Here is a 19572-nt window from a genome sequence, read left to right on the forward strand (position 1 = left end):
GAACAGGTCAGTGGTTTGAGAGCAGAGAAACGATGATAAGCAACGCCAGCGGTACCTCCCCTCCGCTTTTCTCCTATTTATGGGCGTGTGCGCGCACGCATGTATAGCGTCACACAAGGCACGCTCGCTGGTGCCTGAGAGCCGCTCGCGTCGTTCAGCATGCGCACAAGAAAATGCGCTCTCGAGTAACAGAAAGCACGCAGCGGCGACGGAGGAACGTGATCCATCAGCGGCGGTTGAGTATGTGCTCATGGGTGTGTACGTGTCCTCTCGCATGCTGATGCACTCCTCCGCCTTCTCTCCCCCCTTTCCTTTTTGTTCGCCTGTTTTTCATATGTGTGCAGCTTACGCGGTAGCAGTGGTAGCAGCAGAAGAAATCGGTTACGATGCTGATGCGGCAGTGGCTGCGCACAAGCCCGCGAGGACGAACAGCACAAGCCGACGTCAGCAGACAGCATGTCCGCCCCCCCCTCCTCCCTCCTTGGCCAACACGACGGGTCTGTCTGAGCGCGCCTTTGGACAACGTATCTACGAGAGGAAAGCCTGTGGAGGGAAGGAAGGGCATACCTGAATCAGTGGCTGCGGAAAGTCGAAAGAGGTGAGAGCGGCATCATATCCGTCAGCGCCGCCGCAACACACAGTGTGGCACTGCAACAGTTCGATTCGCGGGTAGGTCCCGTCCGACCTGGCCATCTCTTCACGACCGCCGAGACAGACTTGGGCATACACGTTTGCTGGTGCCTTAAGAACGTGAGACTGGGCCCCGGCCTCTTGTCCTCCATGTGGCAACCAGACTCTAGAGCTGATTTTCCTCCATCATGAGAAGGAGCAGCCCGCGCAGCGCGTCGTGCATCTCGTGCACGGCGGCGATGCTCTGCGAGATGAGATTCATGTAACGTAGCACACGCCGACTGCGCTCCTTGCGGGACTCGCGGCAGTAGAGTAGTGGGCACGTGGCCTGGCTGCTACTGATACTGGAGCGGCCGCCATTCTTGTCGCGATGGTCTGTTGTCACTCCTGCGGTGTAGTGGCGCGAAGTGCCATCGGCACATTCAGCCGGCGGCGCCAACTCGTGCACGACGAGCTGAGCCCGCGGTAGTTGGGTGCCCCGGCGGTGCTCCGCATCGCGAGGCACTTCAAGACTGCTAGCCTCCGTGCTAGGGCCCCTGATGAGGCCCCCAGCCAGCTTGGCCGCATCGCCGTCCAATGCCGCGGCAGCCGCCCCCTCTTCAACGGCTGCGTAGGCAGCCTCCTCCTCTTCCGCGGCGGTCGCGAACGCGGACACCACCGCGCTCGGCTTTGCAGCCGAGGCGGCGCTGCGCAGAGGCAGCGTCGCTTGGACAAGCCCCAGTGCATCTGCGTCACGGACGGAGACGGTGACACGGTGCGGCACCGAGACAGCAGAGCACGCCTCCGGCTGCAGTGGCGTGGTGAGACACGCTGCAGCGCCATTTCCACAAGCGCCACCACCCGCTGTGGCTTCCGTGTTTTTCTCTGCGTCCACTGCAGCATCCATACCGTTGTCTGAGGGGTCCTCGGCAGCGGCAGTGCTCCCCTTGGCCCTCTTCTTCGCGGTCCCCAGAGCGCCTACAGTGGGGGAGCGACGTCGCCTTTGGGCAGTCGCGCGCGTGGCTGCAGCAGCGCCGATCTTGTCACTCAACTTTGTTGGTAAAGACAGCGGTGGTGATGGGGCGGCCTTGACGGGCAGCTGAGGCGCTGTCGCGCCGTCCGCGGCCTTGTCGGGTGCGCCAGTAAAGACGAGATTAGAAGCAGCAGCGCCCGTGGCCGAGGCAGTGCGGGTGACAGCTCTCCGAGCCGGCGCGCGTCTACACCGCCGAAATGCGGAGAGTCCTCTCACAGAGCCCGCGGCAGGGGCTGCCTGTGCTTTGCGGCGCTGCCGCGTGGGTTTTGGCACGGTGTCCTCTACTGGGAACAACTCTCGCAGGTACGCCACCACGTCAGCCGCACCGCTGTTGCGTGCGTACGGTAGCGACGACTTGAGCAGCACCGCACCCGCACCGTCACCGCGGAACTGCACAATACGCCGCGACGGTTCAATGACGCCCGCTGCAGCACGACCCGGCTCGTGGACGGCGCCGGGAACCGCCAGCATGTCTCCAAGCTTGACCGACGACGCAGCGCTAGAGGAGCGTGAGGACTGCCGGGTGGGCGTGGGCGCCGGCGCGGTACAGGCATCGTCTCTGCATCCATCCTTGCCCGCATTCGAAAAGGCGTGGGTGGCCGTGCTTGCGCGCAGAGCTGCCCACTGAATCTCAGGCCCGGTCCAGCCATCACCGACAGGCCTCACCCCGCGGACATCGCAGGCAGCAGAACCAGAGGCGGCCGCCGCTTTATCGACGCCGTCGCGCGTCTCTTCCGGTGCTGGTGACGGCATCGCGTGACCCTCCTGTGTTTCTGCGCGGTCATCACACGCGTCATGTGTCGCGAGTCGTGGCAGCTCGGCCTCAGCCACGAAGGAGACTTCGGAAGCACATAGGTGCGCGCCGCTGCCACCGTTGCGGAAGACTCGAGCCGAGAACCGTCCTTGCACGTGAACTGCCGTGTCCATCGGCTGCTGAGTAGATCGCCGATTCTCCACCACAGGGCCGCCGTGTGCTGCAGCCGCAGTGTGCACCCCATTCACCTCGCACTGCGGCTTCACCGCAGCTGCGGAGGGGCTCAACAAATGCGCCTCTGATACGGTGGACTTCAATGACGGGCACATCGAAGGGGCCGCAGACGAGGCGACGATGGGCAGCGACTGTCGATGCGTACATCGAGACGCCTGATTCTGGCCCGCGCGCCGCACCGCCGTCATGGCCGCCGCTACGGTCGGTCGGCGGCGATGGAGAGGTTCGCCGCGGCCGCCGCGACAGTGGTCCGGTTGCTCTGCCTCCTCCATCAGCTCTGCCAGTTCTTCTGCCACGCCCTCCAGCGTGTTGGCGAGCCGTGATGGGGTCGCCTGTTGTGATTGCCGGTGCTTCGGTGATGGAGGCCGTCGATCGACCTGCGCTGTAGCCCCTGTGGTGGCGGTGGCGGTGATGCCAAGCGCGCCGGCCACGCGAGAGGTTTGGCTCGCGATGCCCCCTCCTTCTTCCTCGCCACCCGCTGGCGCCGCGGGACTACCTGAGAGGGATTGCACAGCATCATCGTGCGCCTCTGCCTCAGCCACCCCTGCTGCACTGCCGTCGCTGTCGCCACCCAGTAGCTCGGCTACGGTTTCCGGTGCGCGAAGTGCGGCATCCCTGGAGGCCGCGGTGATGCGTCGCGCTTCGGAGTGCTTAGCAGACGCGCATCCTCTTCTCTCCTCGGCACCGTCGCCAGTGCAAGACGGTGTGCAGTGAGCCGTGTCCCTCTCGCCTCGCCTCTGCCACTGGCGCCGATCGTGCCGGCGGCTGCACACTGGCGCCGCACTGTTCTCACCGCCCGCCGAATCGATCTCTGCCACCTCCTTTTGAGAGTTCGCCGATGAGGTTGACGTCGTCCGGGGCGAGGTTGCCGCATCCGTCGGCACGCTCGCCGCGGGGTCCACCAGCGGCACCCCGTACACCGGCAGCGGCTCCGTCACGGAGATGCGCGACACGGATCTGGTGCGCCGACTGGCCGCGATGAGAGGCGCGATAGACCGCATAAAAGCGGCCATGTCCTCGACGCCAAGCTGCAGAAACAGCACAACTGTCGAGGCCGTCGTCTGACCAGAGACGGCGCCTGCCTCGGCCCTGTTGCCCTCGTACTCGTCCAGCTGCGTCTCAAATGTGTTATGCGCTGCCCATCGTCGCACGATTCCGCGCGGCAGCGTCAGCCGCATCACCCCTTGCGCCCGCACAATGCGAAAGTGCTCCAGCACGTCGTACGCCACGCGCAGTGGGGACGTACTGTTGCCGTCTGCATCGGCAGCGGTCAGCTCGGCGTAGGTGTCGTAGAAGCTGATCTCGCCAGAGGTGAACTGCGCCGCAGAGACGACGCACTGCACGAGCGAGTACGTGGAGAGCGACTGCGACATCAACATCGTTTCTGCAATGCTCCACTTCGTGGTGAAGCTATCTGATGTGGGAATCAGCTGTGGCGCTGGTGAGGCAGGCTGCCGTGCAGCAGTGGCAGTGAGGGAAGGAAGCGTGGGGTTGGAGGAGGGGGGGGAGGACGACGAGAGGAGTGGGCCCTGTATGGCAGGTTACGTGACGCTAGCCGATCTGAACTCTGTCTTCACCGGTGGCCGAGGTCGAGCTCGCGCACAAAAACGGAGCAGTGCACTGTGAGCCCGAGGACGCGGATGGGCGCGCGAACGGCTTGCGATTGTGTGCGCGCGTCTATCCGTCGATTTGGTGTGGTGCCGCAGGGCGCCAACGAGAGAGAGAGACCCCTTTTCGATGGGGAAGACAGAGAAGTGCGACGGCCGCAACGAGGGAGGGACGGAGACGCGGCGCTGGGGAAGGGCGCTCCAGGCAGCAGCACCACCATCTTGCATCGTGAATCACCTGCAGGAAGAACATAAGGATATAGGAGAGGAGGCCTCGAGAGAGGGGAAGGGGGGTGAAAGTAAGATGTCAGTGAGTGCACACGGGCCGTGCCTTCGACCCATCTTACGCACACACACACACACCTTCTCCCACCCTCACTGAAGAACTGCCCGTCATTGGCAACAATAGGGCGAGTCTCCCTTTCCTTTGCGCAGCAGTGCAGGTCATTGCAAAACATGTGTGCGCTGAGCAGCGCACTACGTGGTTGATGTGCAAGAATACGAGCCCCCCTCTCCCACCCTGAAAACCTCCCGCAGCGGTGGTGTTCTTCCTGTCGCTGCATGCAACGTGAGAGAGCACACTTATGCAAGCGCGCAAGCATGCGTGGGCGTGATTGGGCTGGTAGAGTCGATGTGGTGGTGCGAGTGAACATGCGCGCGCATGTTGCTTGCAGACGGCATTCGATGGTTTTCGGGTCATGCCAAATCTCCGCTGGCCTGCGCGTTTACACGAAAGCCTCGACGGTGCCCTACTCGCCCATGTGCAGATGTCAGATAACGTTTATGGGCATGGGTGTCTGTCGGCTTGTCCGTGAGGGGGTAGAGCCGAGTACGGCAGCGCAGTGGAGCGCACTGAACTGCCATCGGCGCGCATCAGCATAGCAGAGAGAGAGAAGGTGGCAGGCACACCCTCACACGCACAACAAGCTGACGCCAGAAAGCACGAAAAAGTACGCACGTGCGGGGTGCACGCGCATCTGGATTACATCGTCAAACGACAGCGCAAGAGGAGAGGCGACGCGTGCAATGACGGCCGTCTTTCGAGTTCGGGCATCGACGGTTGCACGACCCCGCGCCATGAGCGTTCATGCCCTTCTCCGATCTGTATAGGAGGTGCTGTGGCAACGCCCTTTGCAGCGCCTCATTCACGGCTGTGCCCATTGGCCATCGGCAAGTTCAAAGGAAGGGGCAAGAGAGGAAGCGCAGGAACAACTCGGCGGTCGTGCCGTGAAAGCTGGAGGAGTACGGGCGGAGGAGGAAAGCCGCAAAACGCCTGTGTAAACAACCAGCGTTGCGTGTGTGCATGCATCTGCGTCTGTACAACATCACGGCGCCGCCACGATTTGCACAAGCGCTCTGTTGACGTCCTCTACATCCAAAACTCGGCACACTGCCAAGTTTAGCGCCGGCTGTGGGGCTGCTGGTGCCGTCACCAATGCCGCTGCAGAGACCCCGTCCTCCCCCACAACCCCATCTTTGGCGCCAACCACATCAGCCTCCGTGCCTTCGAGTCGGCCGTCCGCACGCAGCCCCTCGGTGGGCACGGCCATCGCAAACTGGAGGGCGATCGCCGACTCGATTAGTTCGAGCGGCGCTTCCGACCTCGCATCAACGCTTTCGCCGCCTCCAACCATTGTGGGACGGCGGCTGGAGCGGGCAGGCGGTGACCCTGCTTGCTCCTGCTTCTGTCGTTGCAGGTGGAAGGCAGCCTTCCTCTCGTCCGCGGCCGCGGCGGCCTCGGCCCAGCGCGTGACTCGAGGGTCATCAATGCTCGTGAGCTGTCCCTTCGCAAACGCCGGCGCCGTGCGCGCGTGCACGAAGGCGCGCGGAAGCACCATGGGCAAGCCCTCACCCGTGTCATCCGCGCTCGCGGCCGGAGACTCGCTGGTGCTCTCCTTCTTTGCCATGGCGTCTTTGCGAATGTGCAGCAGCCGTGCCCCGCCCAAGAGCGCTTCGTGCGGCAGCACCGGTGCCACATTCTGCAGGTACTCCTCCCACAGGCGGCGGTCGCTGCCGTGGCAGTAGGTCCACAACGTGCCACGCTTCCTCTGCGCGTAGGCCAACATGTCCTCTGTGCCACTGCTGCCGTACACGAGCCCATCCTGGAATACGTAGTGGCCCTCCACGTGCCGGCCGTGCTCCCACACGCCTCGGTACTGGCCGCCGCCGCCACCACCGCTGCTGCCCACAAGGGCCGCAAAGTCCTGCACTGCCACCGGGCTCTCGCCCGCACCCGCAGTGGATACGGTGGAAGTCTGATCTGGGTTCAAGAAAGCCTGCAACGCACGGTCTTCTACATCGTCGACACTGCCTTTGTCACCCCTGGCCTGAGGAAGAGGATGGCGAGTTGACGCTACATTCGCGCGGGCGGGTAAGCCGCCGCTGCCGCCATCATCACTGCCGGGTGTATTCCGGAAGAAGACGACGCCGTGACCGTGAAACTGCCCATCCTGCATTCCGCCGAGGTACACGTCGCCATTCGGGAAGGTGTAGCGACCGAGGCCGTCGTAGCGGCGGCCGTCTGTGCTATGCTGGCCGAGGTAGGCGCACTGAATAAACTCCATCGGCGAGATGTGGTGGTTGCTAGAGTTCGGAGGGAAGGAGGGAGGACGAAAGACAGGAGACTAGTGAAAGGGGGCCCCGACAGGAGGTGGGCGGGCTGGCTGTCAAGCACATCGATGAGAGCGCGCAGAAGCGGAAACAGTGAAGACAGGTAAGGCGGCAGCGGGCAGAGATCGAGTCAGGGGGAGAGGCGGAGATGGCGACATGAGAAACACAGTGGCGTCATGTACGGCGAAACGTCGCGTACACGGAAGGAGGACGACAGAGTGGAAGCTGGCATCGGTAGACAGAAAGAGGGAGAGATAATGGGTAGACAACGTTGCGTGGCGCGCACGCGTACGTGGACACGAAAGCACAAATGCAAGTTGAGCGTCAGCTGCACTGTTTTGTGCGTACATGTGCGTGTGCGTGTTCTTCCCTCTTTCCTTTGGTGTGCGACGTGGCACACACAACCACACGCGCACGCCGCACACGATAGGCATGGCCCACCCTCTGATTAAGGCCGCTGGCGTTTGGCAAGGAAAGAAGGCGAGGAAGAGACGAGGGACTGTGTGAGCCCGTACCGCTCCAATGCCGGCGCCGGTCTCGACCAGCTGCGCGCAGACACATATGTACATACAGATACGCACGTGCAAGTACACTCGACTCGAAGGAGAGGGAGCGATGAAAAGGGAAGGGAGGAGGGAAAGAAGAAGAGAGCGAAAAACGAAAAAAGGGCTGGTGTTACCACAAACTGTAGAGCAAGGCCCGATCATATAGATTGGCACACACACCAATCACGTATATGTGTCACACACCATGGGGGGCCACGGCTGAGAGCACTCTGTACAAGAGCAAGTGAGAGGAAGAAGACCGATTCACCGCATTCCGGCGGAAAACGAAAGGAGAGGATGACAACTCACCACCACCAACACCGGCAGCAACGGCCGCGTGTCTGTACGCGTGCGCTGTGGGTGCAAGAGATGTCGCCGCCCCCACCACGCCTCGTTTATCATCACAGATTTCCTCCAACAGCAGCAGCAGCAAGCAGCGGCTCGGAGCGCATCGAGAAAGGCTTTTAAAAAGCGCAAGAGGTCTTGTCACACGCACGCGTGGCACGATATACCGCCACACTGTCCCCCACCTCGCCTCGACGTGCATCATGCTTCTCTATTCTTCGGCTGCCGCTTTACTAGTCTGCGCGCCACGGTGTGTGTGTGTGTGTGTGTGTGGGGGGGGGGGGGGGGGGGCAGCAGTGTCGAAGAAAAAGCGAAGAAAACGAAGGCACATCGAAGTGACGAGGGGGGAGGGGCGGCGTATGAGCTCCTGTAATGGTCGTTCGTGCTCGCCGCCCCGACCCCTCGCTACGGTGGGTGAAGGCTCTAACGCAAATGGCGTGCAATCTGCTCTGCCAGCGACTCCGCAGCTGCCCTTGCCACCGTACCTGGCTCGAAATCGTGCGGCGATGCCTCCTGCGCCACAGCGCGGCAGACACTGGCCGGCACCGTCAGCGCCGTCAGCTTCTTCTTGGCGGCGTAGTACTCTAAGAGCGCTGCGTGCGCGTTTGAGCCGCACCGGGATGCGAGCTGCAAGAGCGTTAATGAAGCTCCGCATGAGGAGTCACAGCTGTTGTTGCCTGCGCTGCTCTCCTCTGCTGTGCCCTTCTCGTTCATCGACACGGAGAAGACCGCGACTGGAGAGCCCAGAAGCCCCTCCACCGCCAGACCATCCGCGATGGTGTAGGGCCACCATTCGCCGACAAGCACAACTGGTGTGCGCAGCGCGGCCGCTGATGCATACGCCGCTTCCGGGGTGGACTGCGCAGCAGTAGCAGCAGCGCCGCCACCACCTGCAAACGATGCAGTGCCCACCATGGGTGCACCGGTCCTGCTCGCTACGTCCCGCTCCAGCTGCTGGAGTAACTTCTTCTGCTGTTGCTGCTGCAGCGGTCGATGAAGCTGGCGCGCGACCGCATCCTGCTCGGGCAGCATCGCAGGCATCGACGAATGCACGAGCCCGCCAATACCACGGGCAACGGACTGCGCTGCCGCCACCACAATAGCGGAAAAGGCCGCCCTCTGCGCTGACGGAACGGTGGATGAGAGCGACGCTTCCGTCGGCGGCTGCTCAGCAGGCTGCAGCTGCGGTGGGAGCGACAAGGATGAGGCTGAAGCTTCGCATGGCTCACACGCTGCTAGGCCACCTTCGACAAGCACAACGATGTATGGGTGCGCCGACTGCCACATCGCCTTCGCATCCTTCTTGCCTTGCAAGAAGGCACGGAGAGCAGCGATGGTCGGCTGGAAAGACGACTTCTCTAAGAGCTCACCCGCGTGGTATGCGTAGGCTTCTCCACCAGCGCGCTTGTAAAGCTCGCCGTATACCTGTGCTGAAGGCGGCGCCGCGAATGCAGTTGCACGAGTACCGGAAGCATCAACGCCTTTCAGTTCTGGATGCAATTCTACTGGCGCCGACGCCGCTTCGGCGCGAAGAAACTCAACCACAAACTCATCCAGCAATTCGCGGATGTGATGCGTGGTACACCAACACTCCATTACGGCCTGTTCAGGTTGTATGCCGAGCCGTATTGCCTTTCACGTGTCTGTCGCGGCGGTGTTCAGTGCCGTAGAGCTTCTAGCAACTCGGCGATCCAAGCCGTCAACGTGTGTCTCTTGTCCGTGTTTTAGTGCGTGTGCGTGACGGACTGAGCGGGGCGGTCGTGCTTCTCTGTGGCCGGCACCCGAGGTAATCCCTTCGCGTATGTGAGTAAGTCGGCGTGTCTGTCTCCGTGTAGCGCCTCCCTCTGGATGCAAGAGCAAGGGCATGAAAGAGAGACACCCCCCACATAATGCATGTAGCGGACAGGTGAGCGCAACCCCGGGCGATACCGCGGCGACAGCAGTTAACGCCAAAAGCCACACACACCCACATGCACATGAGGGTGCACGCGTGAGCAGAGAGAAAAATGAGCGCAGCGGGGAAAAACAAGCGAAGGAGAGGAAGACATGGAGAGAAGCGAAGGAGAAGGCGGGGACGGCAAAAACACAGGTTAGCAGCCTCGCGTATATGCGCGCGATGCAGCGTCACGAGCTCTAACAGGTACAATAGAAACGTTCAGGTCCACAACCAAGTACTGCGCCGATGTGCGCATGCAGAGGCGGAGAGGCACTCACGCACTGAAAAGAACGCGTTTATGCATGTTCAGCGAGAGACCCAGAAGCGCCGCCGAAAGAACGTCTCAGCAAAACGCCGGTGACCCGCGAGACACGCGCGCATATATATATATATATATGCACAAGACCAGCGAGGCGGTAACAGCGAACATAAAGCCAAGAGATTCGATTCTTCTCTCCGCAAGCCCCCCTCTCTGCCACACAACATGTCCGCAGCTCCACTCCACCACTCTCCGCCCCCTCTCCCCTCCCCCGGCGATGGCCCCGTCACAGGCACCGTCGCGTGGTGCGAAGCGGCCGCACACGCACACACGCGCGCACGCGGCAGCAAATGCGCCGACGCAGTCGGCTCCGCATGCGCTCGGCCCCTCAACCCCCACCCGCCCCCCTCACCGCTTCGCACGTCGCCCCACAGCCGCTCCCCCATTGGGCTGGCCACCACCTGGCGCATCTCTCGCCGTGGCCCAGACTCCCCACCGGGAGGCAGTCATGGCCGAGGGGTGGGATACGCTCGAGTCACGCTGCCACTCTGCCCCTCATATGGGCCGTGCAAGCGTGCTCACGGTCGCAGGTATCGCCCACGCAACACCGTCCACGACGTCGCCGCCGACATCAGCAGTGATTCATTGCATCCACCTCCCCCACGACACGGGTGCCTGGCCCTGTCCCCACCACACGCCGGCCGGCAGTGGCAGGGATAAGGGGGGCTGCGTGGCCTCCGCACACAGAGTGGAAGGGGTGCTGGACCCCGTGGTGCCGCGCGCTGAGGCGTGCGTCCGGCCGTCTTCAGGGAGGGTGCAGTAAAACACGAATCAAACGGAAAGGCACACGTATGCATACTCACACAGGTAGACAGAGAGATACGCGCCGCTGCGTGTCTCCTTAACGCCTCCCAGTGTGCACAACACTGAAGGAGGAATGGGGGGTCACTCGCAGCCAGCCACCACACGTTAACAAACACACGCACGACGACTTACAAGCTTGCACAGTCATAGAGGTGTGCCAGTACTGTGAGGCCGGCGTTGCGTCCTCGTGCGCGTGTTCGTGTTGCATGGGCACAGCCGTTGCCCATGCCAGCGTCTCGCTGTGCCTCTGCCTGTCTTCGCGTGCTGGCGTGCTTGTGGCTGCGCCCGGATATGTTCGTGTGCCTTGTCGAGTAACCGCATACCTGCGTGTTGTTGGTGGAGGGGGGTTGAGGAAGCTAAGCAACAGCCGAAGCGAGAAGAGCAGGAAGAGAAGAAGGAAAAGGGCAAGAAGCAGAGTTTGATGGTGTGTGTGCGTGTGTGCCGGCAGCGATGATGGGGGCCGGCAGCCTTCATAGGAGGAAAGACACACATACACCAACTCACCGATAGAGAGAGAGACACACGTCATAGTCACACTCACGCGCGTGTTCGGAGAGTAGAAAATACTGCCAAGGCTACACGCGCATATCCCAAAACAATCACGTCGTGGTTATGCGACGTTCATGTACGGAACCGACTCCGGAAGAACGAAAAAGGGGAATAAAAATACGCAGAAGCGGCGTCCGTGCCTGCATCTATGGAAGACGCGAGTGTATGCACGCGAGGAGCGGAGCGTGTGTGTGGTGTGTGCGTGCGCGTGAAGGAGTCGAAAAGGGGAAAAGGAGGTGCGTGCGGCAGCCGCACCCGCACGGACGCTGCCCGCGCAGCATGCGTCATTGCGTCGCGCTCGCGATGGAATGCAGGGAGAATTTGGCAGCGACAGCAGCAGCAGCAGCACATACACAGAGACGTCGCCTAGAAGTCCTCCGAGAGGGAGAACTTCTTCGACGTGCCCTCCGTGCTCATCACGCCAGCCTTCTGGTACTCCCCCACCTTCTTCTCGAAGAAGTTCGTTTTGCCCTGCAGCGAGATCATCTCCATGAAGTCGAACGGCTGCGTCGAGCGGTAGTGCTTCTCCTCGCCGAGCGACACCAGCAGCCGGTCCGCGACGAACTCGATGTACTGCGCCATCAGCTCCGCGTTCATGCCAATCAGCCGCACCGGCAGCGCGTCGCAGATGAACTCGCGCTCGATGTTCACCGCATCCACGATGATCTCCAGCACGCGCTCGCGCGGCAGCTTGTGCTTGATGTGCGAGTTGTACAGCAGGCATGCGAAGTCCGTGTGTAGGCCCTCGTCGCGCGAGATGAGCTCGTTGCTGAACGTCAGCCCCGGCATCAGACCGCGCTTCTTCAGCCAGAACAGCGCGCAGAACGACCCGGAAAAGAAAATGCCCTCCACCGCGGCAAAGCCGATCAGCCGCTCCTGAAAGCTCGCGCTGCTCCCGATCCACCGCACAGCCCACTCCGCCTTCTTTTGGATGCACGGGATCGTCTGTATTGCGTGCAACAGTCGCAGCTTCTCCTCGCTGTCCGTGATGTACGTGTCCAGCAGCACAGAGTACGTCTCCGAGTGGATGTTCTCCATCATCAGCTGGAACCCGTAGAACGCGCGCGCCTCTGGCACCTTCACGTCGCTCATGAAGCGCTGCGCAAGATTCTCGATGACTATGCCGTCGCTGCCGGCGAAGAAGGCAAGCACGTGCTTGATGAAGTGCCGCTCCCCGTCGTTCAGCGTTGCCCAGTCCTTCATGTCGTTGCCCAGGTCGATCTCCTCCACCGTCCAGATGCAGCTCTCCTGCTCCTTGTACTTGCGCCAGATGTCATGGTACTGGATTGGGAAGAGGACGTAGCGGAGCGGGTTCTCCTGCTGCAGCGGCTCCTCCTCGGCATTCGTCCCCTTGGCAACCTTGTCCGCCGTCAGTACCTCGGTGCCAGCCGCAACCGGTTTCATGACGAGATCCTCCGCGGTCGACAGGCTTGGCACGCCGGCCGCCTCGCCGGACGGCCGCGCAACCTCCGTCTCCGCCTCCTCCGTCCGCGCACGCTTCGCAGGCGCAGCGCACGCATCCATCGCCGTCGGCTCGCCGGACATCTCTCGCTCGAGATCGGGTTCGGGGTGGTGGATGGTTGGTTAGGTAAACCTGCGGGCGTGAGTGCCTTCCTCTTTCTCTATGGTGGTGATGGCTTGTGTATATGGGCGTGTGATGGTGATGTGCTACCTCTATGGATGTGAGCGCGCACGCACAGCCTGTGGTAGAATGGTTTGTGGGCTTGTGTGGGGGGTGGGAGGAGGAAGGTAGGAGTTCGTGTTAGTGAGAAAGGCGAATTGACGGTGATGTCAGCTGTCGCGGATTAAGGACATGCAAGCGCCGCGGCGGATGAGGAAAGGGGAGGAGTAGAGTAGCCGAGAAAAAGAAGAAACAGCCTTGAAGTGAGCAAAAGGCGACGCAGACAACCTGAAGAGTGTGCGCTTCCGCTGATGTGATGATGACAGTGACCGGTATGGATATCATCGCTGCGCGACTCAGCAGCGCGCATAATCCCAGAAAGGCGATCTAAAAGGGAGATGCGCGCTGCTGAGTCGCTGCAAGGCTCGCGCAGGAGATCGTCCTCTTGTTGCCGTTGCGTCTCCTCGCTTCTCAGACGGGATCATGTCTATACGCGCCTCTTGTAGCGACCATTACGCACCGTCGGGCGGAAGCGTGCGCGCGCCAGACATCTAGATTTTTTTTTGCGCACCTCCCTCAGCCCCCCTTTTCCTTCCGCTTTTTCGTTCGAATTGTTTTGTGGATGCTCTCGAGACACTCGTGCGTGAAACCCATGCCTTGCCGTGCTGCTGAGCGCCAGCAGCGAACCACATACCAACCACCTCGCACATAGACAAGCACGCAGACACGTCGTTGGTGGCGTCCCCGGACAGGTACACCAACAAAGTGGTACCACAGTCCGACGGCCACGCAACCCAGTGACGTGCTGAGCAGGGAGCCCACGCGAGAGAAGACGAGGACGGGGGGAGGCACGAGAGAGGAGTCCAAAGAGTGAAAGACGAATCAGCATGACGAAACTGGCACGAGACAAGCACACATGCACGCGGGCTGCATGTATGCAGACCAGCTTCATTGGCAAGGTGCCAGCCGCGGCTGCCACCCCCCTCACGAGTCGCCCACACTAAAATGCGCGCACTGCTCTTACTCTCGCTAGTGCGTTGCAGAATCGACAGGCAAACGAGCGAGGGAAGACAGAGGAGGAGTATGTACGCTCGACAACACGCTGGCGACGCGCACCTGTGCATCTCTCGGGATACAAGAGACGCACGGGTGCGAAGCAGACGTGTGCAGTGACAGCCTTGTGAGGGCATCACATGGCAAGGAGGGAGAAAGAAAATGAACGCCAGCGCGTACAACATCCGAATGCAGCACACACGCACGCACGCCTAAAGAGAAACGAAGCGGAGGCGCTTTTCTCGCGTTGCCTCGCCGGAGACACGCGAAAAGAGGGGTCGAGACAACGCGCCAGAGAGAACAGCCAACAGAAACGCCACCAAACCACACACAGCGCGCGTGTGCATGCACCCACAGACCCTCCCCTAACAGACTGCCATCACCGCTGCACCCGTCACCTCACAGTATGAACGGAGGCTTCTACAGCGGCAGAGCGCACGTCTCCGCCGAAGGTGTTTTCCAGCAAGTAGCCAAGGTACAGGAAACCGTCGGGGTTGCGGTAGCGCTCGTAGAGGTCGCCGAGAAGCGAATTTCCAGGCACGAGCACGTCATTCTCTCCAACGGAGAGAAACAACGACTGGCAGCTGTCCAAGGCGAGGCGACCTCGCAAAGTCAGAATTACCTCCGCAACGGACTTGGAGCGCGGCAAGATGCACTTGAGTGTACTCTTCGCTGAGGGGGAGGTGAAGGCTGATGCGGCCGAGGACGCCGTGACACCCGCACCGGAGCGGCCACTGGAGGAGAGCTGCCCGTTCCGTGCGTAGCCACCGAAACTGCCTGCTGAACCAGCGGACGACTTGGAATCCCCGTGCAGGGAGGGCGGCGACGGAGACAGCCGCAGATGGCTCTCCGTCGGCTCTACAATGACTGGAACCGTGCCAGCGCCGTATAGCCTTAGCATTTTCTTGGATAGCAGGCAGCGGCATTCGAAGGAGTGCATGTACTGGTAGTGGGTGCGAGGTGGCGGCGGCGGCTTTGGTGGCGCGTGCATGCTAGTGAGTTGTGACGAAGTCGTGAGTGGCGATGACACGGATGGCGCGAGGCGCGGCGGCGTCAGCGTTGGCGAGGGGCTCTGCAATGCATGAAGGCCTCGTCCGCGCGATACCGCGACGCTAGCGGAAGTTTGGGTATGCCCTTTCGGGCACGCGGCTGCGTCAGAAGATGGTGCTGAGCCAGATACAGTGGACTGGCTAAGCTTCCTCGCTCCCGTCTGCTCTTGCATCGCGCCTTGCAGAGAGGGTCGGCGTGTGCTGCTGGTCGTGGCGCTGCATGAGAAGGAGTCCATGGGTGAGAGGGCCCGGGGGCTCTTGTCGGAGGATATCACTGCCTCGTCCTTTGTTTTCTGTAGACTCGTTCGGGAGAAAGTGGAGGAGACGGCCCTGCTCCCGCTCTGGCGGTGGCCGTCGTCCTCCGCGTCGTCGCCACACTCGCACGGCGACACATAAGGCGCGGATGAGAAGGATGAGGAGGAGGGCGGTGGCGACGGTGAATGTGGTGGAGCGGCGTCGCCCAGCGAGGTGCGCCCGTCGCCTACACGTGGCATCTACGCACAAGGGGCACAGAAACAGATTCGTCTCAGAGGAAAGGACCGCTCAACGTGTAGAAGGCGAGGAAGCGTCGACTGTGTCGGCGGAGGGAGTGATAGAAGGTCTCCCTACGTATGTATAAGTGAGAGAGCAAGTGCCCCCCCCCAAAAAAAAGGCTTCTCACGCAGTGAAGCAGACCTCTCGCTGGGGAAAGAAGGGCGGAAGAACTGCGGCCCTCCCGAGGATACAGCCAAGGAGAACGAGAGAGGGGCAAGGAGAAGGAAAGCCTTCTGGAGGCCGATGATGGAAAGAACAAGCAAGAACGGGATAGGAGAGGTGCGGCTGGTGAGACAAGAACAAGCCGCTCTAGAGCTGCGGCTTTGGGGCAAACGTGGGCGTCGGGAGAGACACGCGAAGTGTGAGAGAGGAGAGGAAGTGACAAGTAAAATGAGTGACGAGAAAGGCGGTGGGACCGGGGCGGGACGGGACGGAATGGAGGTTGAGAGCCCAAAGAAGGTGAGGAGAGCACCCCAGAGAAGCACGGCACAAGCATGGTAGAGCGCCAAGTTACGTGCTGGCCATCCTTTCCTGAAGTGTCTTTCGTTTTCCTTCCGTTGTTGCTCTTCTTGTGCGCACATGCACCAAAGCAAGAACGCAACTGCTGGGCGTTCTTGAGGCGCTGAGCAACAGGTGCGAGGAGAAGGAAGGAGGGAAGAGGAGGAGGAGGGGAGAGGGCATGGCACTTTCCTGACCCCCAACCCCACCTTGCCTATTCCTTCTCCAGGTGCTTTCTTCCTTCCGCTAGCCAGCCAGCCGCCCCCCCCTCCGCCAGTCTGGCTCCAGCAGGTTCTTGGCGCCCACCGCCGGCGATGTCCTCTTTTCGTTTCCTTCAGACTCGCCTACGGTGATCATCGCCTGAGCCTCCCTTTTGCGTTGATGTTGTTTGCGATGTGTGCGTGCCGTTCACGAAGTGTTTCACGACAGAGCAAGGCAGGGCGCGTTTCGCCGCAGAGCGTAACAAGCAAGAGGGCTGCGACAGAGGCCTCCGCACCAGCCGCAACAGGCGTGAAGAAATAGGAAGGAGGCGGAGCACGAACAGAAGAGGCGGGGACACGTGCGGTCAACACAGCGCATAACATGTGCTCCATGTTGCTGTTTTCATTTTTAGTGCGCGTGAGTGTGGCTTCACAGCCGAGCCTGAGCAAGCTGTACACCGCCAGGAGAGGGGATGAGAAACCTCTCAGCGTGTGCATATACGTGTTCATCAGAAGAAAGAAGCCAGCGGCGATGGACGCCGGCTCTCCAGCGCACATGCACACAGACACCTCAGGGAACAGTGAGTGGTCTCGTCACTCCCATCCCTCCTTCAGCTGCGGTGGCGGTGGTGTCGACAACACGGTGAAGTTGGGCGGAGTCGGTTCAGAAGCTCCGCCAGTCTCCACGGAGTGCCCGTTGGACCTGATACGAGAGAGAGAGGGATGTGCAAGACACGAGGTCACTGCATCGATACATATACATGCATGTACGCGTGCAGAGTCCAATACGTCGATGAGCAAAGTACGTTGGGCGTGGCACACGCCCTACAAACCAGCAGGCTGGTGCGATGAGGAGAGGCGACGAGGCGGACACGCAAAGGATGCAGTTCTCCTGGGTGCAACGAAAGAAGGTCGCTTGAGCAGGTGAAAAAAAGAAAGGGTCATGCAGACCTGTCACTCACGGCTCTGCGCCTGTGCATTCCCGTCAGCGGCGATGCCCTGTGATGTTTGGTCCCTTTCCTTCTCATCCTGATGATGCCGGCCACCTCAGTGTGGTATCAGGGTTCAGTGACCATTCCCTGGGGGCGCCAAGGGCCTGCACAGCCTGCCCTCGGGTACGGCTGCGGACTTTTGGTGCCGGCGGACAGGTCTGGGCTGGCGCGGTGCTGAAGTGGCTTGCGGTGATGATCACGCTTGGGCCAGCTCACTACGAATCGTGTCGGCGATTCAGCAAATGTACGCATCCGCCTACTGCTTTTCTGCTTTAGCTGCGTCGCGGTGATGTGGAGTGTAAGCCTGGACCTAGCCTGAACCGTATGCAGTGGGCCTTAACGGCGCCCAACGGTGCTGGTTGACGCGGTTCCTGGACATAGCCGCAGTGAGCAGCAGAGGTAGGGAGGCCGTGGTTGCGCACGCGTGTAGAGCTTCTGACGTGTTCGTGGTGGAACGGACGCGGCGGCACAAATCGTTCGTTTCGCTCTTTCGCCCCGTCTCTCCCTACGCACTCTCGACATTCCTGGGCAGTTGCTCAGGCGTAAGCTGGCCCCGGCATCGCCCCGATGCGGTGGCTGCCATCGTCTGTGAGAACCCCGCGTCGAAGAGAGACTATACCGCACGCACCCGCCAAAGCTGCCAAGCGCGCACGTGTAGAGCAACTCCCGGATCTCCCTGCGCTGGTGCAACGGGGGGGGGGCGCCAAATGCCTCCGAGTGAGTCGCAGGCCGCATTCTCCACTTACGATGCACGCTGCTGCGTACGCTTTTCCCGGGTTTTACTACGTTTTTTTTTTTCGGGGGAGAGGGACGTTCCTGTGTTGGCAAGCATGTGTGGCACTCCACCGCGCGCAACGCGAGGCCAGACACAAAGCCACGCAACGCAACATTCACAGAGAGGACAGTTTCCGCCGCTGTCGCCGTGAAAGCTGATGAAGCACACCAACGCATGCAGTCGAACGTCGAGCACGTCGACCTTACGGAGGCTAGGCCATCACACACAAAGAAAACAGTGCGAGCAGGGTAGCAGCAGCGAGGCAAGGCACAGCGGAAGAAAACTACGCAGGGCAAGAAAAGCAAAGACATGTTGTTCACAAGCCCCCCTCTCTGCCACACAACATGTCCGCAGCTCCACTCCACCACTCTCCGCCCCCTCTCCCCTCCCCCGGCGATGGCCCCGTCACAGGCACCGTCGCGTGGTGCGAAGCGGCCGCACACGCACACACGCGCGCACGCGGCAGCAAATGCGCCGACGCAGTCGGCTCCGCATGCGCTCGGCCCCTCAACCCCCACCCGCCCCCCTCACCGCTTCGCACGTCGCCCCACAGCCGCTCCCCCATTGGGCTGGCCACCACCTGGCGCATCTCTCGCCGTGGCCCAGACTCCCCACCGGGAGGCAGTCATGGCCGAGGGGTGGGATACGCTCGAGTCACGCTGCCACTCTGCCCCTCATATGGGCCGTGCAAGCGTGCTCACGGTCGCAGGTATCGCCCACGCAACACCGTCCACGACGTCGCCGCCGACATCAGCAGTGATTCATTGCATCCACCTCCCCCACGACACGGGTGCCTGGCCCTGTCCCCACCACACGCCGGCCGGCAGTGGCAGGGATAAGGGGGGCTGCGTGGCCTCCGCACACAGAGTGGAAGGGGTGCTGGACCCCGTGGTGCCGCGCGCTGAGGCGTGCGTCCGGCCGTCTTCAGGGAGGGTGCAGTAAAACACGAATCAAACGGGAGGGCGCATGCGTGGATGTGTGCGCATGTGCGCCTGCGATGCGGCTGCGCGGTATCACGGCGAGCCACCAATCCGCTCCGTCGCAAACGGCAGGCGCGATGATGAAGGCGGTGAAAGGGAGAGACCGCCGGCATGCAAACAGCTACGGCTCGCAACTTCAGCCACCACCTCGTCCCCTTCACTTAAACAAAAAAGAATAAAGATGAAGCACAAACACATATCACCAGCAATCAGCAGAATGCCACACCTACTTGCGTGGAACGCTAGAGACAGAGAAAACCTCAATGAGGATAACGCACAAGGTGCTGGGTGAGCTGGGGGAGGGGGGGGACGAGGTGAAGGCATTGGGAAGACGAGCGGCGAAGAACAAGCGACTTGGCGAATACCAACACACACACACGCTCAATGGCGTGCATTAGATGAAAGAAGAAGAGCGAGTGTGTGTCGATGTGTCGATAAGCTCATCGGGTATTACTCGAGGAGTCACAGGAGGTCATGCGAGAGCAGACAGCGCGAAGCAGCCCTCGGCAACGAGCCGCCGCCACC

The 19572-nt window shown here is 61.4% G+C and overlaps 5 protein-coding genes across 5 annotated transcripts; all 5 read right to left on the bottom strand.

The window, feature by feature from the left end:
• Positions 1-796: 796 nt before the first annotated feature.
• On the bottom strand, positions 797-4009 carry LINJ_22_1080 (conserved hypothetical protein; the record flags this gene model as incomplete). Its single annotated transcript, XM_003392449.1, has 1 exon — positions 797-4009. The coding sequence occupies one exon, from the start codon at positions 4007-4009 to the stop codon at positions 797-799; it is 3213 nt and encodes a 1070-aa protein (XP_003392497.1).
• A 1553-nt stretch (positions 4010-5562) lies between these two features.
• Positions 5563-6801, bottom strand: LINJ_22_1090 (conserved hypothetical protein; the record flags this gene model as incomplete). The annotated part of the gene is made up of 1 exon (XM_003392450.1): positions 5563-6801. One exon carries the CDS (start codon positions 6799-6801, stop codon positions 5563-5565), a length of 1239 nt encoding a protein of 412 aa, XP_003392498.1.
• A 1359-nt stretch (positions 6802-8160) lies between these two features.
• On the bottom strand, positions 8161-9333 carry LINJ_22_1100 (hypothetical protein, unknown function; the record flags this gene model as incomplete). Its single annotated transcript, XM_003392451.1, has 1 exon — positions 8161-9333. One exon carries the CDS (start codon positions 9331-9333, stop codon positions 8161-8163), a length of 1173 nt encoding a protein of 390 aa, XP_003392499.1.
• Positions 9334-11711: 2378 nt separating this feature from the next.
• Positions 11712-12890, bottom strand: LINJ_22_1110 (putative ribonucleoside-diphosphate reductase small chain; the record flags this gene model as incomplete). Its single annotated transcript, XM_003392452.1, has 1 exon — positions 11712-12890. The coding sequence occupies one exon, from the start codon at positions 12888-12890 to the stop codon at positions 11712-11714; it is 1179 nt and encodes a 392-aa protein (XP_003392500.1).
• A 1523-nt stretch (positions 12891-14413) lies between these two features.
• ATG12 (putative ATG12/APG12) lies at positions 14414-15010 on the bottom strand (the record flags this gene model as incomplete). Its single annotated transcript, XM_003392453.1, has 1 exon — positions 14414-15010. The coding sequence occupies one exon, from the start codon at positions 15008-15010 to the stop codon at positions 14414-14416; it is 597 nt and encodes a 198-aa protein (XP_003392501.1).
• Positions 15011-19572: the final 4562 nt, after the last annotated feature.

Source organism: Leishmania infantum, chromosome 22, assembly GCF_000002875.2.
Source record: "Leishmania infantum JPCM5 genome chromosome 22".
Classification (NCBI taxonomy): domain Eukaryota; phylum Euglenozoa; class Kinetoplastea; order Trypanosomatida; family Trypanosomatidae; genus Leishmania; species Leishmania infantum.